The sequence below is a fragment of the Phoxinus phoxinus genome, assembly GCF_949152265.1.
Source record: "Phoxinus phoxinus genome assembly, chromosome: 15".
In the NCBI taxonomy this organism is placed as follows: Eukaryota; Metazoa; Chordata; class Actinopteri; order Cypriniformes; family Leuciscidae; genus Phoxinus; species Phoxinus phoxinus.
In genome coordinates, this window is record NC_136890.1 from 24,065,899 (window position 1) to 24,090,435 (window position 24,537).

A 24,537-nucleotide genomic window follows, 5' to 3' on the forward strand; every position below is an offset into this window, starting at 1 on the left:
CTTCGTATGTTTAAAGAAAAAGGACCTTGTGCTGGCTTGTGCTATTTTGAACCATTAAAATGAAATAAAACTTGACTTCCTTTCCAGAGCTGAAAGGATACTTTTCCAAAAGCGGCTCCAACAATCTTGTATCTGGAGTAAATGGATTGAGGGATGATTAGAGTCAGGTGTGTTACGCTCCTCAGCCAAGTTGAACTGAAAACAAACCTCTAACCGCAAGTGTTCAGTTCGCTCTTTCATTCTCTTTCTTCCAATTCTCCAGTTTTGTGCAGCTTGTACTCGCAGAATTAAAACTGTCATTTCAAATGTTCGGTGATCCAAACTTTGTTCTGCCTTGAAATGAGTCATTCTCTTCCTGCGTAACTGCCATTGAGTGTTGATTACAATGACAGAGTTTATTAAATAAGATTTAGCATGAAAAATATGTCTAATGCAAGTAGAGTATGCTGATCTTCAGTCTCGTTTGACCCTTATATTCAGTTAAATTCAGTACATATAATACCCAAAATGTTACTCGCCACAAGACTCTTTTAATGCATCATTAGAGCGATATATAAGATGTCGTGCCACGTCTTGGAAACATCTTTTCCTTTTCTGGCTCTGCAATGGAAAGAGCTTCGGCTAAGCTAAAATTAGCTTGTCCTCCGGCACAAGGCCTGGGTCCACGTTGAGGGATGTTCTACTAATGAACAGCGAATAGGTATACATCCAACACACACAAAGCAATGATAATACACCTCCAAAACACACACCACTGATAATCAAGATCAATCTACATAAACATTCAAAACATGCCAAGAAACTTCAGCAGACTGTGCGTCTAATCGGTTAGAAAAGAAAAACACAAAGTCACCTCATTTCTGAGTTGTAGCATAGCTTTGTTTATTTTTTATTTCATTTTAATTGTATTTATTTTTTTGCATAGGGAAACATACTCACTTCCAGTACTGTATTCATGAGCGATTTTTTTTTTTTGCGAACAGCGATGGCTGAATACAATGTTATAATGAAATATTGTTAAAGCTGTAATTTCCCCCTCACACCAGTTCAAAAACACATGGCAAATTTAGTTTGTTGTGCATGAGAAAAACAAAAAGTCTTTTCTCATTCGTTTCAAAACCGACATACCGACTTTTGCTGATAGATTACAATTTAGCGAGGTTCTTGGAGAAACAAAGACAAATAAACAAAAAACCCGATGCTTTCCAAAAGAACATGGATGCATGTCATCGTGCCAGTTGTGAATGTGTCTGAACTAAATGTCCACATGCCCCTTCCTGGTGTGAAGTGTGTTTATCTGTGCAGCAAGCAAGCATTTAATGAGTAACTACTATGGTAATATTTGTAAAGAATAATGTGATTAAAAAAAAAGAGGAAGGAAAAACTAACAAAAACCTTGAAATTTAACACTGCATTAGAATGCTCTCTGAAAAAACATTTCAACCTTCGTCCTTTCAACTCGAAGCGTCCAAAGATAGAGAAAACGGCATGCTTAAAAACAAACTAAACAACAACAACAATAGAAATATTTATAGAAATTAAACCATAATTCATTGAACAGAATAAAACAAAACAATTGTTCTAATGGGGGAGAGGGCACCCTGAAATATTGATGCGTGATTGTTTTGGGGGGGGGGGGGGGGGGTTCAGGGGGTTCAAAAATTCAGGAGTAGGCGGTACGTCAGGGTGTTTTTGGCAATTCTTTTGTAAATGACTTATCAAAATATTGCATAAATTGCAAAGCCCACAAATGGCTTTTCTCCCCTATGAACAGAGACATGACTAATAGGTATTCTTCACCCCGTTTGAGCCATTTTAACCTTAGGGCCAGATTTAGTAAAGCCCTTAGCACACGCTAACATTCTTAGCATCGGCAGACTGTACCAACCTTGGTCAATATGTTGCAGCACTCGGAGGTTGTGTTATTGAGAGGCTTTGGCAAATCTGGCCCCTTGGTCGGACAACAGCGTACAAAAAGCGTTTGATAAACAAAAGCTGTATCCAATCCAGGCCAACACTGCAGAGATAATGTCAGCAATACAGCGAAAACCCACATAACAGCTCACGGTTTACAAAGAACACATGGGCGAGGAAAAGAAACCAGAGGAAAACGATACATGACAGGCACTGCATGTTAATGTCGTGTTTTTAACCCATTTTGGTATTTATATACCTTAGATTTGAATTGCTGGTTTGCTAGGAGTGAAAAAGGGAGCGTAGAAATAATTAGCCATTCTACAGTTAAGGATGGGTCTTCATTCATGTTTACACCAGAAACTCAGATTAAACCCCCCCCATCACCCCCACAGCTCAATCAGCAACACGAGTATCTGAAACAATGTTTGAGAAGTTTCAGTTGCATACTTTACATGGGAAAATGTCAGTATAATCAATGACTTCACATGTCTGAACAAATGTACTCTTGGGAGTGACAGTTTTAGACCTGGGCAAAGAAGAATTTTATAATGCTGCATTCATGTCATGTCAGAATTACAGCAATAATATATATTACGGTATATATAATATATATACTACAGTTCAAAAGTTTGGGCTGGGTAAATTTTTGACTTAAGTCTCTTTCAAATGCGATAAATACAGTAAAAACTGAATACTTGTGACTTATTATAATTTAAAACAACTGCTTTCTGTTTAATATAGTTGAAATTTTGTGATGGCAAAGCTGAATTTTCAGATGCTGTGATATTTCTTTTTTTTTTGAAGATTCTTTGATGAATAGAAAGTGTAAAGGAACAGGATTTATTTGAAATAGATTTCTTTTGTACAATTATAAATGTTTTTACTGTGAAATGAATGAACTAAATGAACTAATTTTTTAAAAGAAAATTTTTACTGACCCAAACTTTTAAACGTGTGAGTGAACAATATAACTTTTGTTCAATACACACACATATATATATATATATATATATATATATATATATATATATATATATAAAGCATAAAGAGGTGGGTTAATGTAGTGATTAAGTATTTTGTGAACATCTCATATTGAAATCTCATTATGCTGATTCTGACCAGATGTAAACGCACCATTAGTTTCACTATACTACCGGGTACAATAATAGAAGGTTTAGCCTAGCTTGGATGGCTTTACACACATTGAAACTGTCCTTAATATTAGCAAGAATTTTCAGCACAAAGATTTCAGTAAAGCCAGGATTAGTTGCATAGATGCTGTACAAATTTCCAGATCATGTAAAAACCTTTAGTGTATTACTACTAGTCTGATTTCAAACCAAGCAGCTTGATCGAGCTATTATGGGATCCAAACCAGTGCAGACAGACACAACTGCACATCATCCATTTCAGATTCACCAGTCGCTGCCAGTATCAATCGTGTCACATATCAATTCATCAGCTGACAAGAACTATGACATGCATCCTGTCAAGTGTCACGACATTGAAAATGGAAGGAAGGAAAGAGTAGAAACTGCATTCCAGTGCCTCAGCCCTGAAGAGGATGTCCAGCCCTTACTGAGAGGAGACAAAACAAAAATCTGACCACACGTTCACGTTTCTATCTACCCCGACCGTGCAAAGCTCATGGTATTGCAAGGTTTACATTACGCGAACCGCAAAAGGAAACGGTAAGAGTGAAACACTCATGCATGTCTAATTCTCTCACGTATGCCTGAGTAGGGTCTCCTCGCATCCTGTTTATGTCCGTGGGTGAACAGGGAAATTGGACTGGGGAAATGTACATTCTATTCAGCATAATTACATGTGTCAATGACTAATTAAAGTGCCTGGGCCTCGGAATCAAACAATCTGTTCAGCGACGCACATTCCAGGCATGAGTGGGTTGATCTTACAAAAACAGGGGAAGATCACACAGCGTAAACCCACATCCAACAGCTCTATGCTGAATCCAGGAAGGCACTCAGAAGAGTGAGGTCGAAAATCCTGCTAGTTATGCATGCTCCATAAAACTATCAATGGGCTGAAGTATGCCATGCCACTGATTGTCCACAGGTGATTTAAGAATCTACACTGCAAAAAAAAAAAAATCTGTATTGTTATTTTTTTTTCAAGTAAAAAGGCCTAAACATGTTTCAATATATTTATACTGTACACAACTATTCAAAAGTTTAAGGTCAGTAACTTTTTTTAAATGTTTTTGAAACAAGTATCTTATCCTCACCATGGCTGCATTTTAAACTTGAAACCTTGAAAATTTTAAACATATTCCTGTGATGTCTTCAGTGTCACATGATCCTTTAGAAATCATCCTAATATACTGATTTGGTGCTCAAGAAACATTTCTTATTATCAATGTTGCTGTTGCAGCTTAATAGTTTTGTGGAAACTGCAATACTTTTTCCTCGGGATTCTGTGATAAATGGATGCGGTTTCAAAAAAAATTTTTATGAATACAAGTGGGAAACACAAATTCACTTAATTCAAGATATTTTCCTCTTAATATTTTATAGTCTTGATTCTCATGTAAATGCATTTTGTTTTAAGGATGTTTCGATTTTTAAGTTGAAAATCCAAAGTACTGATTTCAAAAATGATTGTCATTTTTCACATAAATGACAACAACTAAATAAAAGGGTGCCATTCATGCAGCTTCATCTCTCTATCTTTCTTTCATTCTCATTTTAATCTGTATTCATCACGGTACGTTATCAAGGCTGATAAATATCCCCAGAGAAGCAAACCTTAAAAAGAAGTATTATTATTATTATTAATACCAGAATATCTAGTGCAACCTTCCAAGTAGAAGTACAGTAAAATGTGTTCAAAGATCTTGAAGCTTGCATGACAGAAGAGAAAAAATAAGTGCAGCGGTTTAAAAAAAAGTCTTGAATATAACAACAACAAAAAAGGCAATGGAACCAGCATAAACCTCTCAAAGCTCGGTGAAGCTGTTGGCTCGGTTTAAAATGACGACAAGTGATGCTGAATTTACTAAAGTTCGTATTTTGTGATCAAAATAACACTTGATAACTGTGAAAGGTGTGTGCTAATGGCGCTGACATTATATTCTCAACATCAGATCCTTTAGAAGGAGCTTTCAAATTTTTTGTGTGGCTTGACCACAAGCTTATGACTACTAAATCCAAACAAACAAACAAAAACATATTTTCTCTTACAAAAAGACATTTTTAATATACATTTCGCCTTTTCCCTCATTCTACTGGAAATATGGTAGGCATTTACACACAAGATAACTGTGTTCAAAATGTAACATTTCGACACGCATACAAATGATAATCATCGCTCTATAAAAAGGGTTTCGAAATCAAACAGTAAGATAATGTTTCTTTTTAAATGCATCAGCTCTAATGCATTATTCACGTCATAGCAAGTTCAATCATCACCTGTGGCCACTTTAAAAAAAGCACACACTGGGGTAACAACCTGCTCTTGAAGTGTTTCGATCTCTCGGCCGCGCGTAGCCAATGTTAGCAAATACAAAAAGCAAACGAAGAAGAAGACTCATGCACACAGAGCTCCCCGCGGAGCCGCTGTGCTGGCGAAACCACCTTCAGACCGCTGTTCTACTGAGCCCATCATCGCACCCTGGCCAGAGGGTTGACAGCTTTAGAAAGATGAAAATGGAGCAGTGCAAATCTTCACGGGACAGGCGGCGGGCCATGCGAGTCTGTACCGGAGAGACGCCGTGAGAGCTTCAGCTCATTTAAATCTAAAAAGTTAGCCATTTTTGCTTCAATACGATTTATAATAAACAAAAACAGCATGAAATAATTCCAACTGAGTCTGCACCCCACGCTTCCGAGGCAGACCCCTGTCCCGTCGCCTGTCCTGTTAAACACAAGAAAAATTGCTTGCTTAATGAAGCTAGCACTTCTGCAAAAGTTTGGATCATGGTAAAGATGGAATGCCGTTTGTCTTCAGCACTCCGATTCGGCCAGGGTGGACAACGGCGGACTCACAAATCATCCACGATCAAGATCTTACCACAGGCATCATGTAAACAAAATCTCTCGTTCTTTCTCGTTCGACTTAAACTTTTAAATAGCTACCAGCAAAATCGTATTAGCTACCAGCGTTGCAATATCCATTGCAGAAACAATACTGTACACTGCATCACAAACTACAACATGGCCTCTCCTGACCCAGCTCTAGAAATACACAATATCTTCTCCTCCGCAATATACTCCCCTGACACTACATGCTACAAATTATAAATTATCTCCTACCATCTAATTTTATAAAAAGAAGAAGAAGCATCCTGGTATATTAATTCATTTTCTAAGAAGACACAAACTCAGCAGTTCTTGTGTCTGTGTGTTGAATTGGACAAATTTCAGCTACTCTCTATGAATGCATTCTACAATCACCAACTGGACATGTACAAGGGACTCGATTGGTAAAACTAAATCACTAATTAAAGAAATCATTTATTTCAAACATTACTACATATTCTATTGCAGCCAGTGTTGTGAGCCCTCAAAAAGTGGTTAAAGGGACAGTTGACATTTTGTCACTAGTTATTTGCCCTCATGTTGTTCTAAACCTGTATGACTAAATTTCTTTTTTCTGTGGAACTGAAATTCTTTTTTTTTTAAACACACTGAGAGTCAATGGGGTCCAAATCAACATTAGTCTCTCTTTGACTTTCATTGTATGTACAAGCATTTTCAAAATATCTTGTTTTGTGTTCCATTGAAAAATTAAAGAAAGTCAAGAAACTACATGAGGGCGAATAAATAATGACAACATTTTCATTTTGGGGTAAACCATCCCTTTAACTAATGCGTAGGTTTTCAGAAATAATGAAATATTAATTTTACCCTTTGACAAAAAGCAAAGATCATGCTTTGGGGATGTAAAATCTTGTTGATTGCAAAATAATTTGCTAAGTGCTTAGTTGTAGAATTTAAAAATAATCAAAACTAGTACATGGAGTTTCATGGAGGATGGCCATCTAGTTAAAATATTTGGCCTCTCCTCTTCACATCCATAATGGGTGCAAACTCATTTAAATACACGATAACATACAATCTAAACAATTTAAGAGAAGCCTAACATGAAAGGGAATCAAAATATCAGATCAGAGCTGATATGGAGAGAGCTGGTACCGCATCTTTCACAGATTTTGTTTCTTTCTCATTATATGAAAAGTAGAGGGAAATAATGGTAACAAAATAATGCAAGGAAGATTTCATGCCAACTACGGTGCTTTTAAAAGAGGAAGAAGGTTAAAAAAAAAGCCTCTCTCACCCATCCACAACTACAGCTATCAGGTAACCTGTTAGTCTTAATCTGATTATGACAGGCAATCAAACATGCAGCATTGTTTCCTTGGTGACACTGGTTACATCAACAAAAAAAAGAAAGAAAAAAAAAACTCCTTTGAAATTACGCATTATCGTTCTTAACTAAAGGCAAGGCACATAATATGTTTATAAAATATCGTGCAAAGTAGAAGAGGGATCATAGGATTAAAGTCAAAACCAATGTGGTACAAAGGTAAAATCCATCCGTGTCATTGGCTCTTAGCTCAAGGGGGGTCATTAAGGAGAAGTCGGGGAGCATTTAGCTTTAGAGCTAATACTAAGATTATCTGCCATGCGCCCATGTCAGCGATACGGTGGTCGTTTGAGCTTAATTCTCATGATTTTTCTTTTGAAAGCACCATGCACAGTTATATATAACTCATATATAGAGATTTCCATATAATTTTCATATCAGCACCATTAAAACAAGTCATGTTGTATGTGTTCTGGGTATATGGTCAACTCAACAGAATGTGTATGCAAAGCCATTATAAAAGGTTAGCGAAAGCAACCAGAGTGTGTGGATATTATTTCATATCGGTGTGTGTATTTGTGAGGGTACCTAGTTAATCTCTGATATGTTGATTTTGTCATGTTCCGGCAGAATATAAGGGTGTGTGTGTGAGTGTGTTTTGTTCAGCCATCTGCGTTTCCTGTGGCTAAGCGTTAGCCCATGCAGCTGATGAGGGGCTAGGGGACTTGTTAGGCCATTTAAAATATCTCTCTGGGCATAAAAACAACCCCTTGAACTTCTATAACAACAACAACCCACAATAGATGAAGCAAAACATCCAAGTCTTTAAAAAAAAAAAGAGGAAGAATTGAAATTAAAATCTTGCAATGTCTCAGGCACTTTTCATGGCTTCTTGATTTGGGTTCGGTAGCGTTGTAGATTAAGCCCTGATGTTATTTCATTAGTACAAATCAACACATCTCAGAGTGCAGAATAACCCATTTCTGAGGCAACCAGCCAGAGACATGCTGGTCGTAGGCGTCCACCTCCCAATGAACTCTGGGAGCTTAGCCACTGACTGACCTCTTTGTATTGTCGTCGTTGGGCATTACAGCCCGTCTCACGTCAAACATCCAAATCATTGACATTCCTACGGATTAAAGTGTATAATATGCTTCAAAATAAAAACAGTCATAGTTTTTTTTTAAATAGAAACATGGGGAAAAAGATAGCCTGTTTTGTTTTTTCTCTTAAACTATGGGAATTGTATAAAAGCAATCACATAAACATGGAGACATTTACATAGAACATGTAGGATTGTTCTGATCAGCTTTTTAGTTTCTGGGAAACCAACCCTCATCTACCGTGAGATCAGAACATGACAAAAATAATAGACTCGCAGCATTCCGTATGATTAGGCCGAACAGGAATTTGCAAAAGAGGAAAATTAAAAATTCAAAGTAGTGCAATGCCTGTAATTTCCAATGAATTTAAACAAATTACACAGAGAAAAAACTTCTATCCTCTACACCCAATACTGTCTAAGTAATGACAGAACTATATTTCAACTCCCTTTGTCACTATGTGGAAAAATCCACGTATCTACATGAATCAAAAACCCCCTAATCTGTGAAGTCACAGAGATGAATAAGGGACTACCAATGTTTATGACAAGCACAAACACACGGACGCACACGCGCACACACACACACACACACTTACAGCGGGTCCAGGGAATGAGGGGCTTTCATATTGCGAAGAGAGGAAGGTGCTAATTCACCCCTGCTATTCCCTGGCTCATCCTATGAAGGCTGTATTACAGCTCACACACACCTCGTGTATCCTTTAACAGTACATGCCAATGCCTCTATATAGGTGTGTTTACATGTAAGTGTGTGTGCATGTGTGTATACACGCTGACTGTGATGTAAAATGTCACTGAGGTACCACTAATATTCCTCCGATGTACAAAAAACATGACGGGCTTCCACCAAAAAGTGGACTCCGTTACAAACGGTGGAGAATGTAATTTAGAAAACATCACCCTCTGAACGAAACCAAGGACGCAGAAACATGATTGTCAATAAACTGGATGAAAAGTAGCCTTTTTTGTTTCTTTTTCCACAATGCTGTGTGAACGGAAGCATCAATCTTTTCCATGTCGTGTTGCCTTTGCGCACTTAAAAAAAGAATAAAAACAGGCCGTGCTCACCTCCAAACCTGTGGCGAAATGCTAGCGGAGAAACCCCTTCCTTGAGGTTTCTCGTCCCTGTTCGTTAAGAAAATAAAGGATACTTATTTTGCATATAGGAGGAAGCAGCACCTGTAGCAGAAGGAGGGGGTTGAGGAGAGGCATTCCAAGAGGCAGGGAGTCAGGGTGGGCCTTTTCGACACGTCCATCAATGTACGCCATAGTTCGGGCTGCCCTCCCAGAAAAAACATCCTCCTCTTTTGTCGTCTTTTCTTCCGTTCCATCTATGGCAATTCTCTCGCGCTCTTCTCCATTCCATTGTCTTTTTTCAAAAAAAGTGTATTGAAGCATCTTATACTGTACGTTGTTATGCGTATATAAATATGTGTGCACATATATCTATACACACATATTGTGTATATATATATATGTGTGTGTGTGTATATATATACAAATACTGCATATATATCTGATTTTCCCTCTTGCATCTCGTTCACAACTTTTTTTCTTGTAAATTCCACAAAAAAATTAGATTTTTCAAATCCATGTCTGTGCCTCCTCGGGTTCGTCTGTGTGTGTGATAATCAGTTCCCCAGATACCAGGACTGCAAGAGAGAGAGAAAGAGAGAGAATCAAAATGACTAAGACATCTGTACAAGCACAAGTAACACAATAGGAGGAGTGCTATGGGATATCCACCTACATCAGATAAAAACTCATCTGAACGTGACCGCAGTCTAGTTGAGATGGATCCATTTCATCAAAACTGATCAAATGCATTTTTGAAAACATTATTTGGTTAGAAATTATCCACAATAAAAGTATTCTGTTCATGAGTGATATGTACACTACTGTTCAAAAGACTGGGGTCAGTCAATTTATCAAAAACGACAGCGAAGAATTGTTACATACCTTTCTATTTCAAATAATTGCTGTTCCTAGACATATGTTCATCAAATTGTGATAAAATATATTACTGTTTACACGAAAATATTAAGCAGCACAATTAACATTGATAATAGTAAGAAATGTTTCTTGATAAGCAAATCAGCATATTAGAATCATTTCTAGCAGATCATGTGACACTGAAGACTGGAGTGGTGGTTATGAAAATTCAGATTTGCCAGCACATAACAGTAGTTCTGATTTAAAAAAAACAAATGCCTGGGGCATTGTGTGTGTGTGTGTGTGTGTGTGTGTGTTTAGGTTTTGAAGGTGGTGGTGGTGAGAGTAGGTGGTACATGTTTCCTGTCCGTAAGGAATAATGCAAAGCACCCTACTCTGCCATTCAAAGCTTAATGAGAACAAATCAGTGTGTTTTTTGATAATGAGCAGCAAACACTTAGCCTGGGACCAGAATTGACGAACCTATTAAAACTAATACGGAGTAAAAAGCTATGAGTTTTGAGAAAGAGAGAGAGAGAAAGCGCTCAGCAGGATCCCACCCAAACCTTTTAAAAGCATAACAGGATTTTGGCTTTCATTCACAGACCGCTGAAGTCTTTTTAAAATTTGACAAGGTTTAAAAACAGAAGGAAGGAGTTCATGCCGTAAGCCCCTGGCTCAATATTTTCCACTAAGGTTTAAGTAATTTCACAGCAGTCCAACAGACGTCTTTAACTACCCCCAAATGTATTGATTTAATAATCCTAAAAAAGGAAAATTTGTTCCTATTCCCTGCTGAAAAGTTTGTATACATCAGACTGATGGCTTGATTCTTGTACAACAGCAAACCACAGACTAATGACTCCCCAAATCCACAATGCAGTGCCCAGATAATAGTGTACAAGCATGAGAATCTAAGTTAAAATAGTTTGACACATTTATGTATTAAAAACAGCAGTGGCGCCAAGGAGTTTTGGCAGCTCTTGCTCATTGATTAATGAAAAGGGCAGTATCACAATCTACGGACCACATGTACGACCAGGAATCTAAAATGCCATAATACAAGTTATTAAACTTTAATCATATATCTTTTCATCAAATCAGTTTATTTTGACTTCTGTTTGCTAGCTAGCTGAGAATCATTTGATACTGCTATTGAAACTGGAGCTAAGGTTAACCGTACACAACCCATGACACTTAAGCATTCTTTAGAACCTATTGCCAGGAAGAGAAATATGTTTATAATGACAGCTGACACTGCTGGGAAACGCAAAGATGCTGCTTTCTGAGTGATTACCATAGTGTATTGGGATGCAACTTTCCCAAATCATATTTCGTGTTGATTACTGGATCAAGTCCGAGCCCATGAGAGCGGGCAGTGTGGGGATTGTACGTGTTTTCGTGCCTCGTGACTTTGACAGCACAATTACAGCCACTCCTTTGTCGAAATTCATTTAACCCGAAACCAAAAGGCTAAATGTTACTCTTGAATACCCGAGAGGAAAAACTGAATGTATAAATATATTCTTAAGTAACACACACATCCAGAGCTCTGGATATCATCTTGGCTTTGCGTTGAAGTGACAACACGCCATTTTACTATACTGAAAATGTCTCTTGATGAGATAAATCCACAATTCTCTTTCTCTAGAGTGGCAAGTTGAGATTTAATGTTTCCAGTATATATGTTATGGAAACTCAATCTTTTCTTCGGTAGAAAAATTAGCCGTAACATATGCATCTCTTCTTGGTTGTGATATTTTAGCAGATATAATCTCCTGTCTCACCTCAAAAACCGATGGCCTGCTTAGTATTTACACTTTAATATGATAAAAACAGCTTAAGAGAATATGTGTAGTTTCTGCTGTTATTTGTTTGAATAATGTGGTGAAGACCGACAGGAACGGGCCAGGAAATGGGGAGTCATTATCAAATTCATCTATCCAAATGTTGATACATACAAACCAATGCAAAACCACTAGTGAAGCTGACTAAAGACGATAAAATAAGCAGATGTTTTATATTATCCAACAGTACCATGAAATGACATACTATTTGCTTTCTTTGTGGACGCTTTCAGTGGTCATTATCTTGGTAAGCTGAATCAGATCAAACAAATTAAGGCTGATTAGAAAATAAAATAAACAAATGGGTTAAAGGAAGGATGGCATTCATTTAAAACTTTAAAAAGTATCTCAATGATATTAAAACAACACTTGATTAGCTAAACTATAAGCATACCATAAAGCCACATCTTCTGTTACACACACGCACGCACGCACGCACGCACGCACGCACGCACGCACGCACGCACGCACGCACGCACGCACGCACGCACGCACGCACGCACGCACGCACGCACGCACGCACGCACGCACGCACGCACGCACGCACGCACACACACACACACACACACACACACACACACACACACACACACACACACACACACACACACACACACACACACACACACACACACACACACACACACACACACACACACACACACACACACACACACACACACACACACACACACACACACAAATTGCTCAAGGCCTGGTGTTTAAAATACTATTCCAAGTAGTGTCACCATTCCAGCTTTGTCTCATCGCATGGGTTTGAGTCTACCATTCCAGGCCATTCTTCTTTTTACCAGCTGCCTGATATTTTCATTTTGCACTAGGGCACATCCGAAGCTGAAACTTTCTCACTGAAACAGTCTGTCTTGAGAACACAGCAACCAGTAGAGTAGGCTAACAGTGGTTAGGCGTTCACTCCAAACAAAATATTTAGTTCCCTATAAAAGCTGCAGGCTTTGTCTTGGTGACAGGTGGTTTAGGTTATGAAAATATAAAGCTAAGACGAGGGCGGGTTCACAGTCCAAGTAGGGGGACATATTAGACCACAAGGGCCTAACAAATGACAGTCTCTCCCTTTAATTACAATGCTTTGGGAGAGTTTGGAGGTGAGGCTGAAATACAAGCTCCTCTAAAAACAAAGATTGTTAGTAAAGTACCCTTTTCATCAGAGAAAAGAAAACAACAGAAGTCCATTAAACTCTGAGTTTAATACAAACACAGATCGAGAGAGTAAAGAAAGAAAGAAAAATAAAGATAGAAAGAATCTAATAGGATATATTAAAAAAGTCGTTTCATGTGGTATTAAAAATTATTTTTTTTACCTGGATGTTGTATTTAAATTCAGGGTTATTGTAGGTCATTTGAAACTATGAATTTTGTTTTTTACTTGAAATAAAAATAAATGTTAACTGAAATCAAATCAAATATAATTAAACATTTTATTTCAGCTAGTTGTAAAGGCAACATTTCTCATTTTCATTTAACTGAACTTCATATACTAAAATGACTTAAACTGAAAATAATTATATAGATATATTTTTAAAAAAGAAAGAAAAAAAACTATAAAAAGTATTTAAATGATTCTAAAATAACAATGATTCATGTAAACAATAGTATTTAATATTAATTATTATAATAATAATCTAAGTTACTTTTAATGGTTAAATCAGGTAGAAATCCTCATGACTTTTCATAGTGCAAAAAAAAAAGTGTTTATATGGTAAAAAAAATATATATTTTAAGACTAATAAAGTCGTTTTTTATAGTCAGATCAGGTAGAAATATCTAAAGATAGCTTACAGAGAAAGTGAAAATATACAACAACTGTACTCACTTTTTACAGTGAAAGAAAGAAAAAGACAACTGTGTTTTGTCAAACTAGGCCTGGACAGTCAGTGATTCCCTGGGCAGTCCTGTGTTAGTCTCGGTTGTGCAAGACAGATTGGTCAATTTGATTGGTCTGCAGTGGACTCTTCCTTTTCCACTCCCTCAAGCACAGGTTCATCCGGCAATTACATCATGTCTGGTTTCCCCTAGCAACCAGACAGCCCTGGACGTGACAGCAAGTGAACGGAACCTCCTTTCCCCCATTTGTTCGTTTGACGACGTCTTTCCCCTCCCTCTTAGCTCATGATACAGGGACACAAACACACATCTAGCTGAGAGCCAGAAAAGTTTCGACGTTCTCGTCTAGTGCACAACTTTCATGAAAAACAACAGTAATAACTGTGTACTTGTACTTGCTGTGCTAAACGGTTGTTAGGCTGAAGGTTTTCAAATAATGACTTCAAATACATATTAACCCACACTAGTCTTCCATTACTCATTGATCACTGTTCTGTCTCTCTCCCTTTCTCTCATCACATGGCTCAGTCAAGTGCATTTACACTTTTTTATGGAGCTGAAAGCACTGCAATGCAGTATTGCGCTCGGACTCCTGAGCCATGCAGTTCAATCACCTCCACGGTTCAGATTTTACCTGAGCACTGCTGCATTCCCCAGCCAAATCAAACTGAACTGCAGCTGTTACTTAAGGAAGACCTTTCAAGAGTGTGTTTATTAGGGGCTGATGTCCTCTAGGATTTGTGAAGCATCACAAAAATGTCAGCCTTTTAAAATAAGGTCAGAATTTTGCTGAGCATGCAAAAGTTAACATGTCATTAATAAATATGAAGGCTGAATGCATTATTATATAGTGCACTAGAAAAAAAAATATTTCATTCATTTAATAGAAGCCCCCGCACATGACATGCGAACCAGAATATAGATATATTGAGGCCATGAATTAAAAATTCGGTCCCATGACTTATTCATTTGTTCCCTTGTTTTAGTAAATCATGGCCACGATTTAGTAAGATGAGGGAATTAATTATTATAACTTGTGCACGATTTACTTAAAACGAGAGAACGAATTAGTAAAACATGCTGACGTATTAGTAAGTCGTGGGAAAGCATTGTTAATTCGTGGCCACGATATACATTTGTTTTTCCTGCAATGATTTTCTTTCTTTTAAATAAAAATATACAATTAATTTCAATAATAATAAAAAGTAAATAATAATTTACTTTAGCAGCATAAAAGGTGGTTTGGGCTTAAAAAACATTTTTATGCTTAAAACATAAAAACTATTTTTTTATATATAAATACAAATATTCTTTGAAAACTACATAAATATTACATAATTTTGTAATATGTATTTTTAATTTTTTCACCTAAAAAAGGGAAAAAATCCTGATGAGTAATTTTTCAGACATTCTATGAATTCACCATGTAGCCTACTGTATTGGTTAAGGTGTTGTATCTACATTGGCTGGCTCTATATTTAATGTGAAAGACCACATTTGGTTCGGCAGCTGAGGGTCTAGCGGTAGTTACTGTATCTGCTCACTTCTGATCTATAATTGAACACAGAAGGCTTGGGTCTCTCAGAGGGTCCAGATACTGGGGTTCAAGGGAATTTTTCAAGTACTGCTTAAAATCAAGAATGATTTGAATTTTCATGGTGCTTAGGTTTCTTAAAGTTATCAAGAAAAAGTCAAAGTTTCCAGAAGTTAAAAAGCAGTTATTCAGTTTAGTCTATAATTAGCATTACAATTTCATCTGAGGTGTGTGTGTGTGTGTGTGTGTTTGAGAGTGGATGATCTGTGAATTTGTGTGTGAATAAATGTGTATGGAGGTTTGTGTTGAGATACCTGTGCCTGATACAGACTGCCAGGGTCTCGAGAACCAATTCCTACGAAGGAGCGGTTGGCAGGTGGCGTCCCGGGAGCAGAATACGCTGAAAGAGAGGGAGAAATTTGCGATTAAGAGTAGAACAGAGAAAGAGGCGAGAGTGTGTGATATAAGTTTCAAGTAATATTTCAACGTTCCTAGTGGATTTAGTGTTTAAATCACACAGGTAAATATTACTCTACTCCATTCAGATCTCAAACACAGTTTGAGTGTGTATGGCGTGCATCTGTTCCACACAGACATTGAATTGATGCTGTAATTGGGTCAGTTTCTATGTTTGTTACCATCAGACTGTGTAAATAAATATTTTGTCTAGCGGAGGCTGATTCTGTTGCCTGCTTATGTAAATGCAGTCTGTTGTTAGTGAATGTGCGCCTTCATCTCTTGAAGACTATATTATCAGCAATTACAAAAGCAGATGTGCTTTCTTATGCTTCTTTGGAAACTCTACCAGCATGTCTTTTTGGTAAATAAGGAACACAACATAACAATCAAAGCATCCATCTTTATCAAATGGGTCTTTGGATAATTACGGGACATGATTTTAGCTGAATAATCATGCCGAGCATTGAGTCTGACAGTGTGAGATGGCGTATCGAGGCGATTGATCATTGGGGATTCTGCAGCACAGCGGATGGTGAACATATTGAGCTGTTCTCTGCATTAATAATTAAATTAGCATGATTAATGGACAGGGCAGCAAGCACTGGCCCATTAAAGCTGATCGACTTGTCATCCAAATGTATCTTTTTATACAGTTTACTCAAGAAAAGACGCTTGTTGTGTTTCTCTCACTCTGAAATCAACATATTCACAATTTCTTTTCTTTTTTTATAATTGACAATCCAGTTTGAAACGGTTTTAAAATATATATTAATGTGCCAAGTTGCAACATTGCTTGGCAACTGTAAAAAGCCAATAGTTATGCTAATTAACTAAAAAACTATGAGGCATTGTTGATTCTAATTATAAATATAAATAAACTCATGAAAAAAGTATCTAAAGCTCAACGAGGCTGCATTTATTTGATCAAAATACAGTAAAAAAATATATAAAAAAATGTAACATGTAATTTATTCCTGATGCAAAGCAGAATTTTCAGCATCATTACTCCATACTTCAGTTTCACATGATCATCAGAAATCCTTGATTTGTTGATGTGTTGAAAATGTTGATTTGCTGAAGACATATTTTATTAAACTGTTTGTATTACTTTTTAATCAATATTGAAAACAGTTTAATATATAATATAGCGTAATATTCTCAGGGAAACTGTGATATCTTTTTTTCAGAATGTTTTGATGAATAGAAAGTTCAAAAGAAATAGAAATAGAAAAAAAGGTATTGTAGCATTTGTGTGTGTGTGTGTGTGTGTGTGTGTGTGTGTGTGTGTGTGTGTGTGTGTGTGTGTGTGTGTGTGTGTATAAAATGTGTCATCCAATTAAAAGCAGCCAAGACTCCATTAAGGTACTGTGTAAATGGTTTGTGACATGAGCCAGACCACTAACTCTGAGCCAGCCATTAGTTTCTTAGGTTTTTTCTTCTGCTTGACATTTTAATTATTAAAAACAAATATTTATACCTTATTAAACCCTGGGGGTTTATTAAAACCTGTTGATGTGTGTGTGCTGCCGTTTTTTTTTTTTTTTTTTGGCTATCTCTGGGTCTCTGGGACAGATAGGGCGAACGAACGGATGGGTTGCAAGCGTCCCACTTACTGGGGGATGTGGGTGAGCTGGCACCTGCGTCTGCAGAGGTGGTGCTGGATTTGGACTCTGGGGGCAGCGTCAGACGGGGCAGGCCGGGGGGTGGTGGGGGGGCCAGCATCTGAGAGGAGATGTAGTGACTGGATACCTTCACCTGACCACTGCCATTCAGCTGCAGAGGAAGAGAGGGCAACAGTCAGCCACTGTGGCGAGGGACACCTCACTGCCTCTACACAGCTAACATCACAATACATGCATCTACTGTCTCTGTGTTTGTGTTACTCTCTCTTTAGCGCTTTAGAGTCCCTCAATGGTACAATTCTTTAAAGTACTTAAAGCTCTCAGCATATTTAGGACTGCTAACTAAAAATAGCATGTTTGACATCACAGCAGGTTCTAACAGCTCTATAACATGTTGATTTTGAGAACTAATGCAGTGTTCCATTCCTTTAAAAAAGTCGGAATTTCCAACGTCCTACTATGGAAAAGTGCAATGGAATATGCCACATGAAGACTTCAAACTTATCCATCCTGACACTGAAAAGGGGCACACTGAGGGCACAAGATGAATTGTAAAAATTAATTTCAATTATATTTACATAATAAATGGCAGACGCTTTTATCCAAAACAACTAACATTGCATTCAAGGTATACAATTCATGCATTCTCTGGGAATTGAACCCATCTCCTTGTCGTTGCTAGCGCAACTGTTTGAGCTATAGGAATGATTTCAACATTACAGATCATAAAACCTGTTAAGCAAATGTTTACAGAGACAGTTGTGTAAAAAAATAGTAAATAATCATCTCTGTTGATAATTGCACACCTGCAAAACATGCTAGCGTTGCCATTGCGCTTCGTTATCCAAGCGCAAGATAAAATTTTAGCAAGAAACTAGCACAAAATCTAGTGAAAATATCCCGCATCCGAAATTGAATGGAACACAGAATAATTAAAATACAATGCAAGCAAAAGATTAGACTTTTTTTTTTCTCCAAACATGCTGTATTTGTCTAAGTACTTTGTTTCTTTAGGCACATATTATTTAAAGTGGAAAAAATTACTTTGTGTCCCAGTCTGATGAAACTTTAAAGTCCAGTCACATACTGTATCTCCCCCTCCTCCTGCCATCAGCAGTTATGTGGGAGAAACAGAGTAACGTTGTGCGCACTGTTCTAGCGAACGGCCCATTATGAATCGTTCTGTCGTTCTACCATGGCCGCAAATCCATAAAACCCTCCATCATGCTCTCTTTCTCTCTCTGAGGGTTTGGCTCTCGTTTGCATTCTCGCCGAGTAAAACTGCACACTCACTGCCCTGCACAACAATAGCTGGTGAGTGAGTCAGCGGCATTATGGGTCGGTGCGGCTGTTCTTTGTGACTGCTTGGCTACAGTCAGACTGCAGTAGGGGGAATTTCAATGAGTCTGCAGAATCGGCTGGGCCCGGCTGCCACAGGGCAAGATTCATAAATGTGTGTCTCTCTCTTTCTTTCCCTCATACACTCGCTCTCTTCCCCCCTTTATTGCCAACATCAGCAACACCCCTAGACACAGAGATCTACTCCTTGGCTCTATTTCCTGTTCCCTCTCACTCTGACGTGGAAATGGCACATTCACACTTTGTGTTAGTTCTTTATGTCAGTGTCAGAATGAAGAGATCCAGACAGTTTCTCACTCCGTTGAGTCATTAATGTTACTCAGATGGCATCCTGGGGTGTATGATAAGTCATTAAGAGAAGAAATAACACTCAAATAAAATGTTTAAGCCATTTTAAATGTATGATACTACCCCTGGAAAGCAAAACAGTTATTGATATTTAAAAAAATCATTGGTGTTTTTTAAGATTACATTTAAGTAAGGGGAAACAAGCATGCCCAATTAAACATTACTAAAAATTCACTCAAATCTGTTTAATGCTAGGTACACACTACAAGATATTTGGGCGATTTTGGACAGATTTCTCCCCTTCCGACAATCCTAGGTAAAGTCACTATTATCTTGATGGATCTACAGATTATTTGATCAGATTTTCCTGTGGTGTGAGGCATTAAGAGTGACTGAATCTGCTCGGAAGAACGTCGAAGCCGGCCCGATCTCAAATCTTTACGATCAGAAATCCTGTTGTGTGTGGGGAACCTCGGGGACAAACGCGTGTACGCTCAGGAGATTATCACGTGAAACGAAACAATACCCAATCAGAAAGCGAGCTGACGGAAGACTCACCTCCAGCTCCTGCTGTAACATGTTCATCTAAACATTTTCTCCTTAATGGATATTTAAAGTCACGTTTGATGCAAGAGATTTTGCGTGATTTCCCGTGTTCACAGGCGGGACTCTGTTTGTGAATGGAATCTGTTAGTGTGTGGTGTGCTTACTTGGTCACATCGCGGCACTCCAAACACTAGAGGGACAAAACGGTTAAAATCTATGATTTATTTTCGTCATGTTTGTGGTCTCTCACATTTTGAAAATCTTATAAGATTTAAAAAAATATTTTAAGCCGGGTTCAGACTACAGGAGTTTTAGGCCGATTTATCCCCGATTTTCTCCTCCCAGCAATCTAAGAAAATCTTGTCCATAACTGTTGTCTGTGAGTGTGTGTGAAGGAAACAGGGCTGATGGGTGCTGGTATTTAGACTGCAGGTTGCTTTAACGGAAAGGGTGAAATCTGACCAAGGCAGTGGTCAGCTCTTTTTGGCTCAGATTACATGGGCTACGATCCATGTACAGAACATGATGGCATGTTTATCTGTCTCGTTTTCCCTCTGTCTGGCTCTCTCTCACTTGCACACACTTAAACATACAGTATATGCAGGAAGTAAGCAGTTGATTACTTTCTGGTATCATTTTTTTAAATTGTTCCCTGAGGTCCACTTGTGTTTTTTTATTCCAAAAAGTGTCAAAATGATTGCAGTTTTCCCCTCAATGACATTCTCCCTGACCTAAAGATTTAATTTAATTTTTAAATAGTAATTTTTTTTAAAGGGACATTTTACACACACAAAATAGAAATTCTGTCATAATTTACTCACCCTCATGTCGTTCCAAACCTGTAGGGCCTATATCTCCAAGGAACACAAACAAAGATTATTTTGAAAAAAAGCTGGTAACCAAACAGTTTTGGTTAACATTGACTTCCACTGTATGGACAAAATAACTGAGACATTTCTCAAAATATGGTTTATATTCTATAGAAGAAAGTCATACAGGTTTGGAACAACAACATGAAAGTGAGTAAATGATGATAGAATTGTCATTTTTAGATAAAAATCTTTTTAAGAAACTCTCCCGTTGCATGTAGAATGAGAAACAGCACTTTTCCTCCACTAAGTCAGGAGCTTCAGATTTGCAGTTGTATCCCTTAAGGTTTTTAACTGGCCAGGAAAATATGACCTCTTTAAGTACAAATTCAACTCATTTTTAATTTGACATGTTAACAAATCCAGTGCTGAATATAATAAACACGACAGGCTCAGAGTTGTGCTTGGCTCATGTTCCCTTACGGGGTCCTACAAGAATTATGGCTGCTGATTGGTGGAGCTGATGTGTGGATGATTTGGGATTTGTTTTTACATTCCTTGATCTGTGATAGTTAGAGATGTATGCTGAAAGTTAAGGTGTGTCTGAATGCTCCATGGGATGATCTTACCGGGCTGGGCTGTTGATTGGACGGGTCACAGGCCAGAGAGACCAGGTCCTTGAGCGGGTCTTGAGAGCTGAGGTGTGGGGGGTACCGGATGGCCGTGTGCTGGAAGTAGGTGGTGCCGGTCTGGGGGAGAATGGGACCAGCAGGGAAGTGCAGAGACGAGGAGGGATGTGGACTCCGAGAGATACCTGAAGGACATAAAGATATTCTGCCTTTAAGGAACTATTCAAGAACTATTCGGTTAGTGCATTTTTTTATATTATTTTATTCAGCAAGAACGCATTAAATTAATCAAAAGTGACAGTAAAAACATTTATAATGTAGATTATAATAATAAAGATTTTTATTAAAAAATATTAAGCAGCACAGCTGTTTTCAACATTGATAATAAATGTTTCTTAAACTCTGAAGGAATTTCTGAAGGATTACACTGGAAATTCAGCTTTGCCATCACAGGAATAAATTGATTTTAAAATATATTAACATTAAAAACAATATTTTTTACTGTATTTTTTTATCAAATAAATGCAGGCGTGGTGAGCATGAGAGACTTCTTTCAAAAACATAAAAAAACTAAACCAACTCCAAACTTTTGAATGGTGGTATATCTGTAAATAAGCAAGCACATTAATGTGCTCCACATCCATTTTAGTGACACATTCGATAAAGCATCACATAACCAATGTCTAAATCAAAGAGCTTTGTTCAGTTGTCACGTCCATGTCATATTTAAACATCAAAACTCTCTACAGAGTACTTTGTATACTGTAACACATTTGGCAATGCCCAACAGAGTGGTAAAATCGGCTGGATGTTTCAGTGCAGGCACCATATGGCTGACACGCTTCACCAAGTCATCTGAACAGCCAGGCTAATTGTTAGAGCATAACTCAGCCAGCTGTGAGGCTTTGGAGACGACAGATCACTGTACTCCAATAAGAAAAATGACCTGACAGAGACGGCACCCGCGTCTCAGCCCAATAAAATCGTGAATGATTTATCCGTGCACGTTTCATTTTTTAGAAATCTAATTGACCCCATAATTTTTTCATCAAATTGTCAGAATTTCTTCCAGTGAAGCGACAGGCTTCTCTCTGATGACCTATGCTAGACTTCTCCAATCCTTTAAGCCGTTTAAAGCTGCAGTCTGTAACTTTTGGTCAATACCAGTCTAAAATAGTCCGAAAATAAATACTTATTATAGGTGTACCGTAGTGATTCAGGATAAGACAAAAACACGGTTTGGAAAATGGATTTACTCTATGGAAGTAAAATAATGCCAAATGTTTTTGAAACAAAAAGCCTGTTGAATTGCACCACTTGAAAAAAATATGCATTGCATCAACCATGCTTGCATTTTAATGCATTGTATTTTAGGACTTGCATTTTTTTATTGCCTCAAATTCAACATGGTTGAATATTTAAGCTGTGAATATTTCAATTCAAAACATTTCAAACACATTTTCATTATTAAAAATTCAATAATCCATATTCACCTTTCATATTTAAATTCCAAAATATTCAAACAGTTTAAAAATACAACCTTTAATATTCAACAGGGAATTTTCAGTCCATTTTATTTCGCTTTAAAAATTCGCTTCCTCAAATTCAGTGGTTAAAATTCGACAGTAAATTCAACATTGACATCCAGGAACTGCAGGAAAAGCAGTAGATTACCGAGCATAATCTCCACCTGCTGTTATTCAGCCTCACCAGCAGGGGGCGCAAGCGCGTGTTGTTGACGAAGACGAGAGCAACAGTTCATTCATAAAAACCCGTTTATAGAAATGTAAGTGTATTTGTGATTATTACGAGTGCTGTTTTTACAGCTGAGATTATAATGTTATTCCCCCGATGCTGATGTACAGATCAAATGTTACATTTGAAGTAGACATATATTTCTCTTGGTTGTTTAGTTGCCTTAACATTATATCACTGCGATGCGCTGCAGTAGCCTAGTGTTTCCCTCAATACTTCAGGGTTGCTGGACATATAAAACGCTCAACGTATAGCTTAGTGGACTAATAGTGATATAAAAGAGCAAACTCGCACTTTATTGAGAAGGCTGTATAGGTATACTATATGGCTACGGGCAGCAGACTAAAGATGAACTTAACGCGCAAGGTTTCACGCCAAGTTTCCCTGTGATATATGGCATAAGTTGGCTTGACATTAGACATTAGCACATTTAGGGACCGTCTCTAAAGTTACACACGACATTGGTACACACGTTTCTAACTTCAATAGCATTGGGAGAGAATGACTTACAGAAAACTGGTCGGTCAGGCATTATACACATGCACACCTTTTATATTTTTGATAAGTTGAAGTTTGCTATTGAAGTTAGAAACGTGTGTAATGTTGAATGTAATTTTAGAGACGGTCCCTAAATGTGCGAAAGTCCAATGTCAAGCCAACTTTATGCAAGTATCCATATGCATAATGCGGGTGGGATATGTCCCACCACTTTCTGCCAGGGTAGATATTGTCCCCACCTCGCAGCTCGGATGTACAAACAGCGAAATAAAACAACTCTAGTTAACCAGCAGAGCATTCATTTAGTTCGTTTGTTAAACAAGAGGCGATCTAGCGCTGAAATGTGTATGAATCAAGTGCTCATTGCCAGGGGCGTGTCTAGAGGGGGGGCACGGGGTGGCACCGGCCCCCCCTGGAATATGATTGGCCCCCCCTGGTGCCCCCCCCCCAATCTCATTGGGTTAGATTTGCTGTCAACCTAAAAATGCCCACCGCACCATTGGACCAGAGCGCTGTCAATCACTGTTTGATTTGAGACTCGCGCGAACGCGAAGAAGAAGTGATCACAGTTGCGCGTTTTTAAATCAGGAGGGAGCGCTGTCAATCACTGCTTGATTTTGAGACTCGCGCGAAGAGGAAGCATAGTTGCGCGTTTTTAAAACAGGAGGAAAGTATGTAAGTTACACACTAAATATATTTTGAAATATCGAAGCTACAAGCCCAGTGTGAATTCCCGCACGACGCTGCAGTTAACAGTCATAAAGTGCGAGATAAGATTTAAATAGCTAAACTAAACAGCTATTTTAGATAGAAGTTTTAAACGAACAATAGAAACAATCAGTATGAAAAGTATCCAAAGCTCAGCTTTGGGAAAGGAAATATAGCTACAGGTCAGCATACTGTGCCCAGGATGAGACCATAACATTTTACAATGTATTTCTATTTAACACCGATATACTGTATGTGTTTTCCTTGCTAATTACAGTGGATATAAGCGCAATTAAATAACACAATCACCTATTAAACATATT

General features: G+C 37.8%; 1 protein-coding gene across 7 annotated transcripts in view; it reads right to left on the bottom strand.

Annotated features, from left to right (window-relative positions):
- Positions 1–841: 841 nt before the first annotated feature.
- The window catches only part of nfic (nuclear factor I/C), a 108,004-nt gene continuing 84,308 nt past the window's right edge, over positions 842–24,537 (bottom strand). For 2 of the 7 annotated variants that reach the window (XM_079636922.1, XM_079636920.1), the window contains exons 8-12: positions 21,254–21,438; positions 20,637–20,663; positions 17,614–17,773; positions 15,856–15,941; positions 842–10,017 (exon numbers count right to left, since the gene is read on the bottom strand). In XM_079636922.1, coding sequence (XP_079493048.1) covers positions 9,997–10,017; positions 15,856–15,941; positions 17,614–17,773; positions 20,637–20,663; positions 21,254–21,438 — 479 coding nt within the window. In that variant the 3' untranslated portion in view covers positions 842–9,996. Of the gene's footprint in view, positions 10,018–15,855; positions 15,942–17,613; positions 17,774–20,636; positions 20,670–21,253; positions 21,439–24,537 lie in introns of those variants that run through there. The other 5 variants (XM_079636923.1, XM_079636921.1, XM_079636925.1 and 2 more) reach the window with 3 other exon arrangements.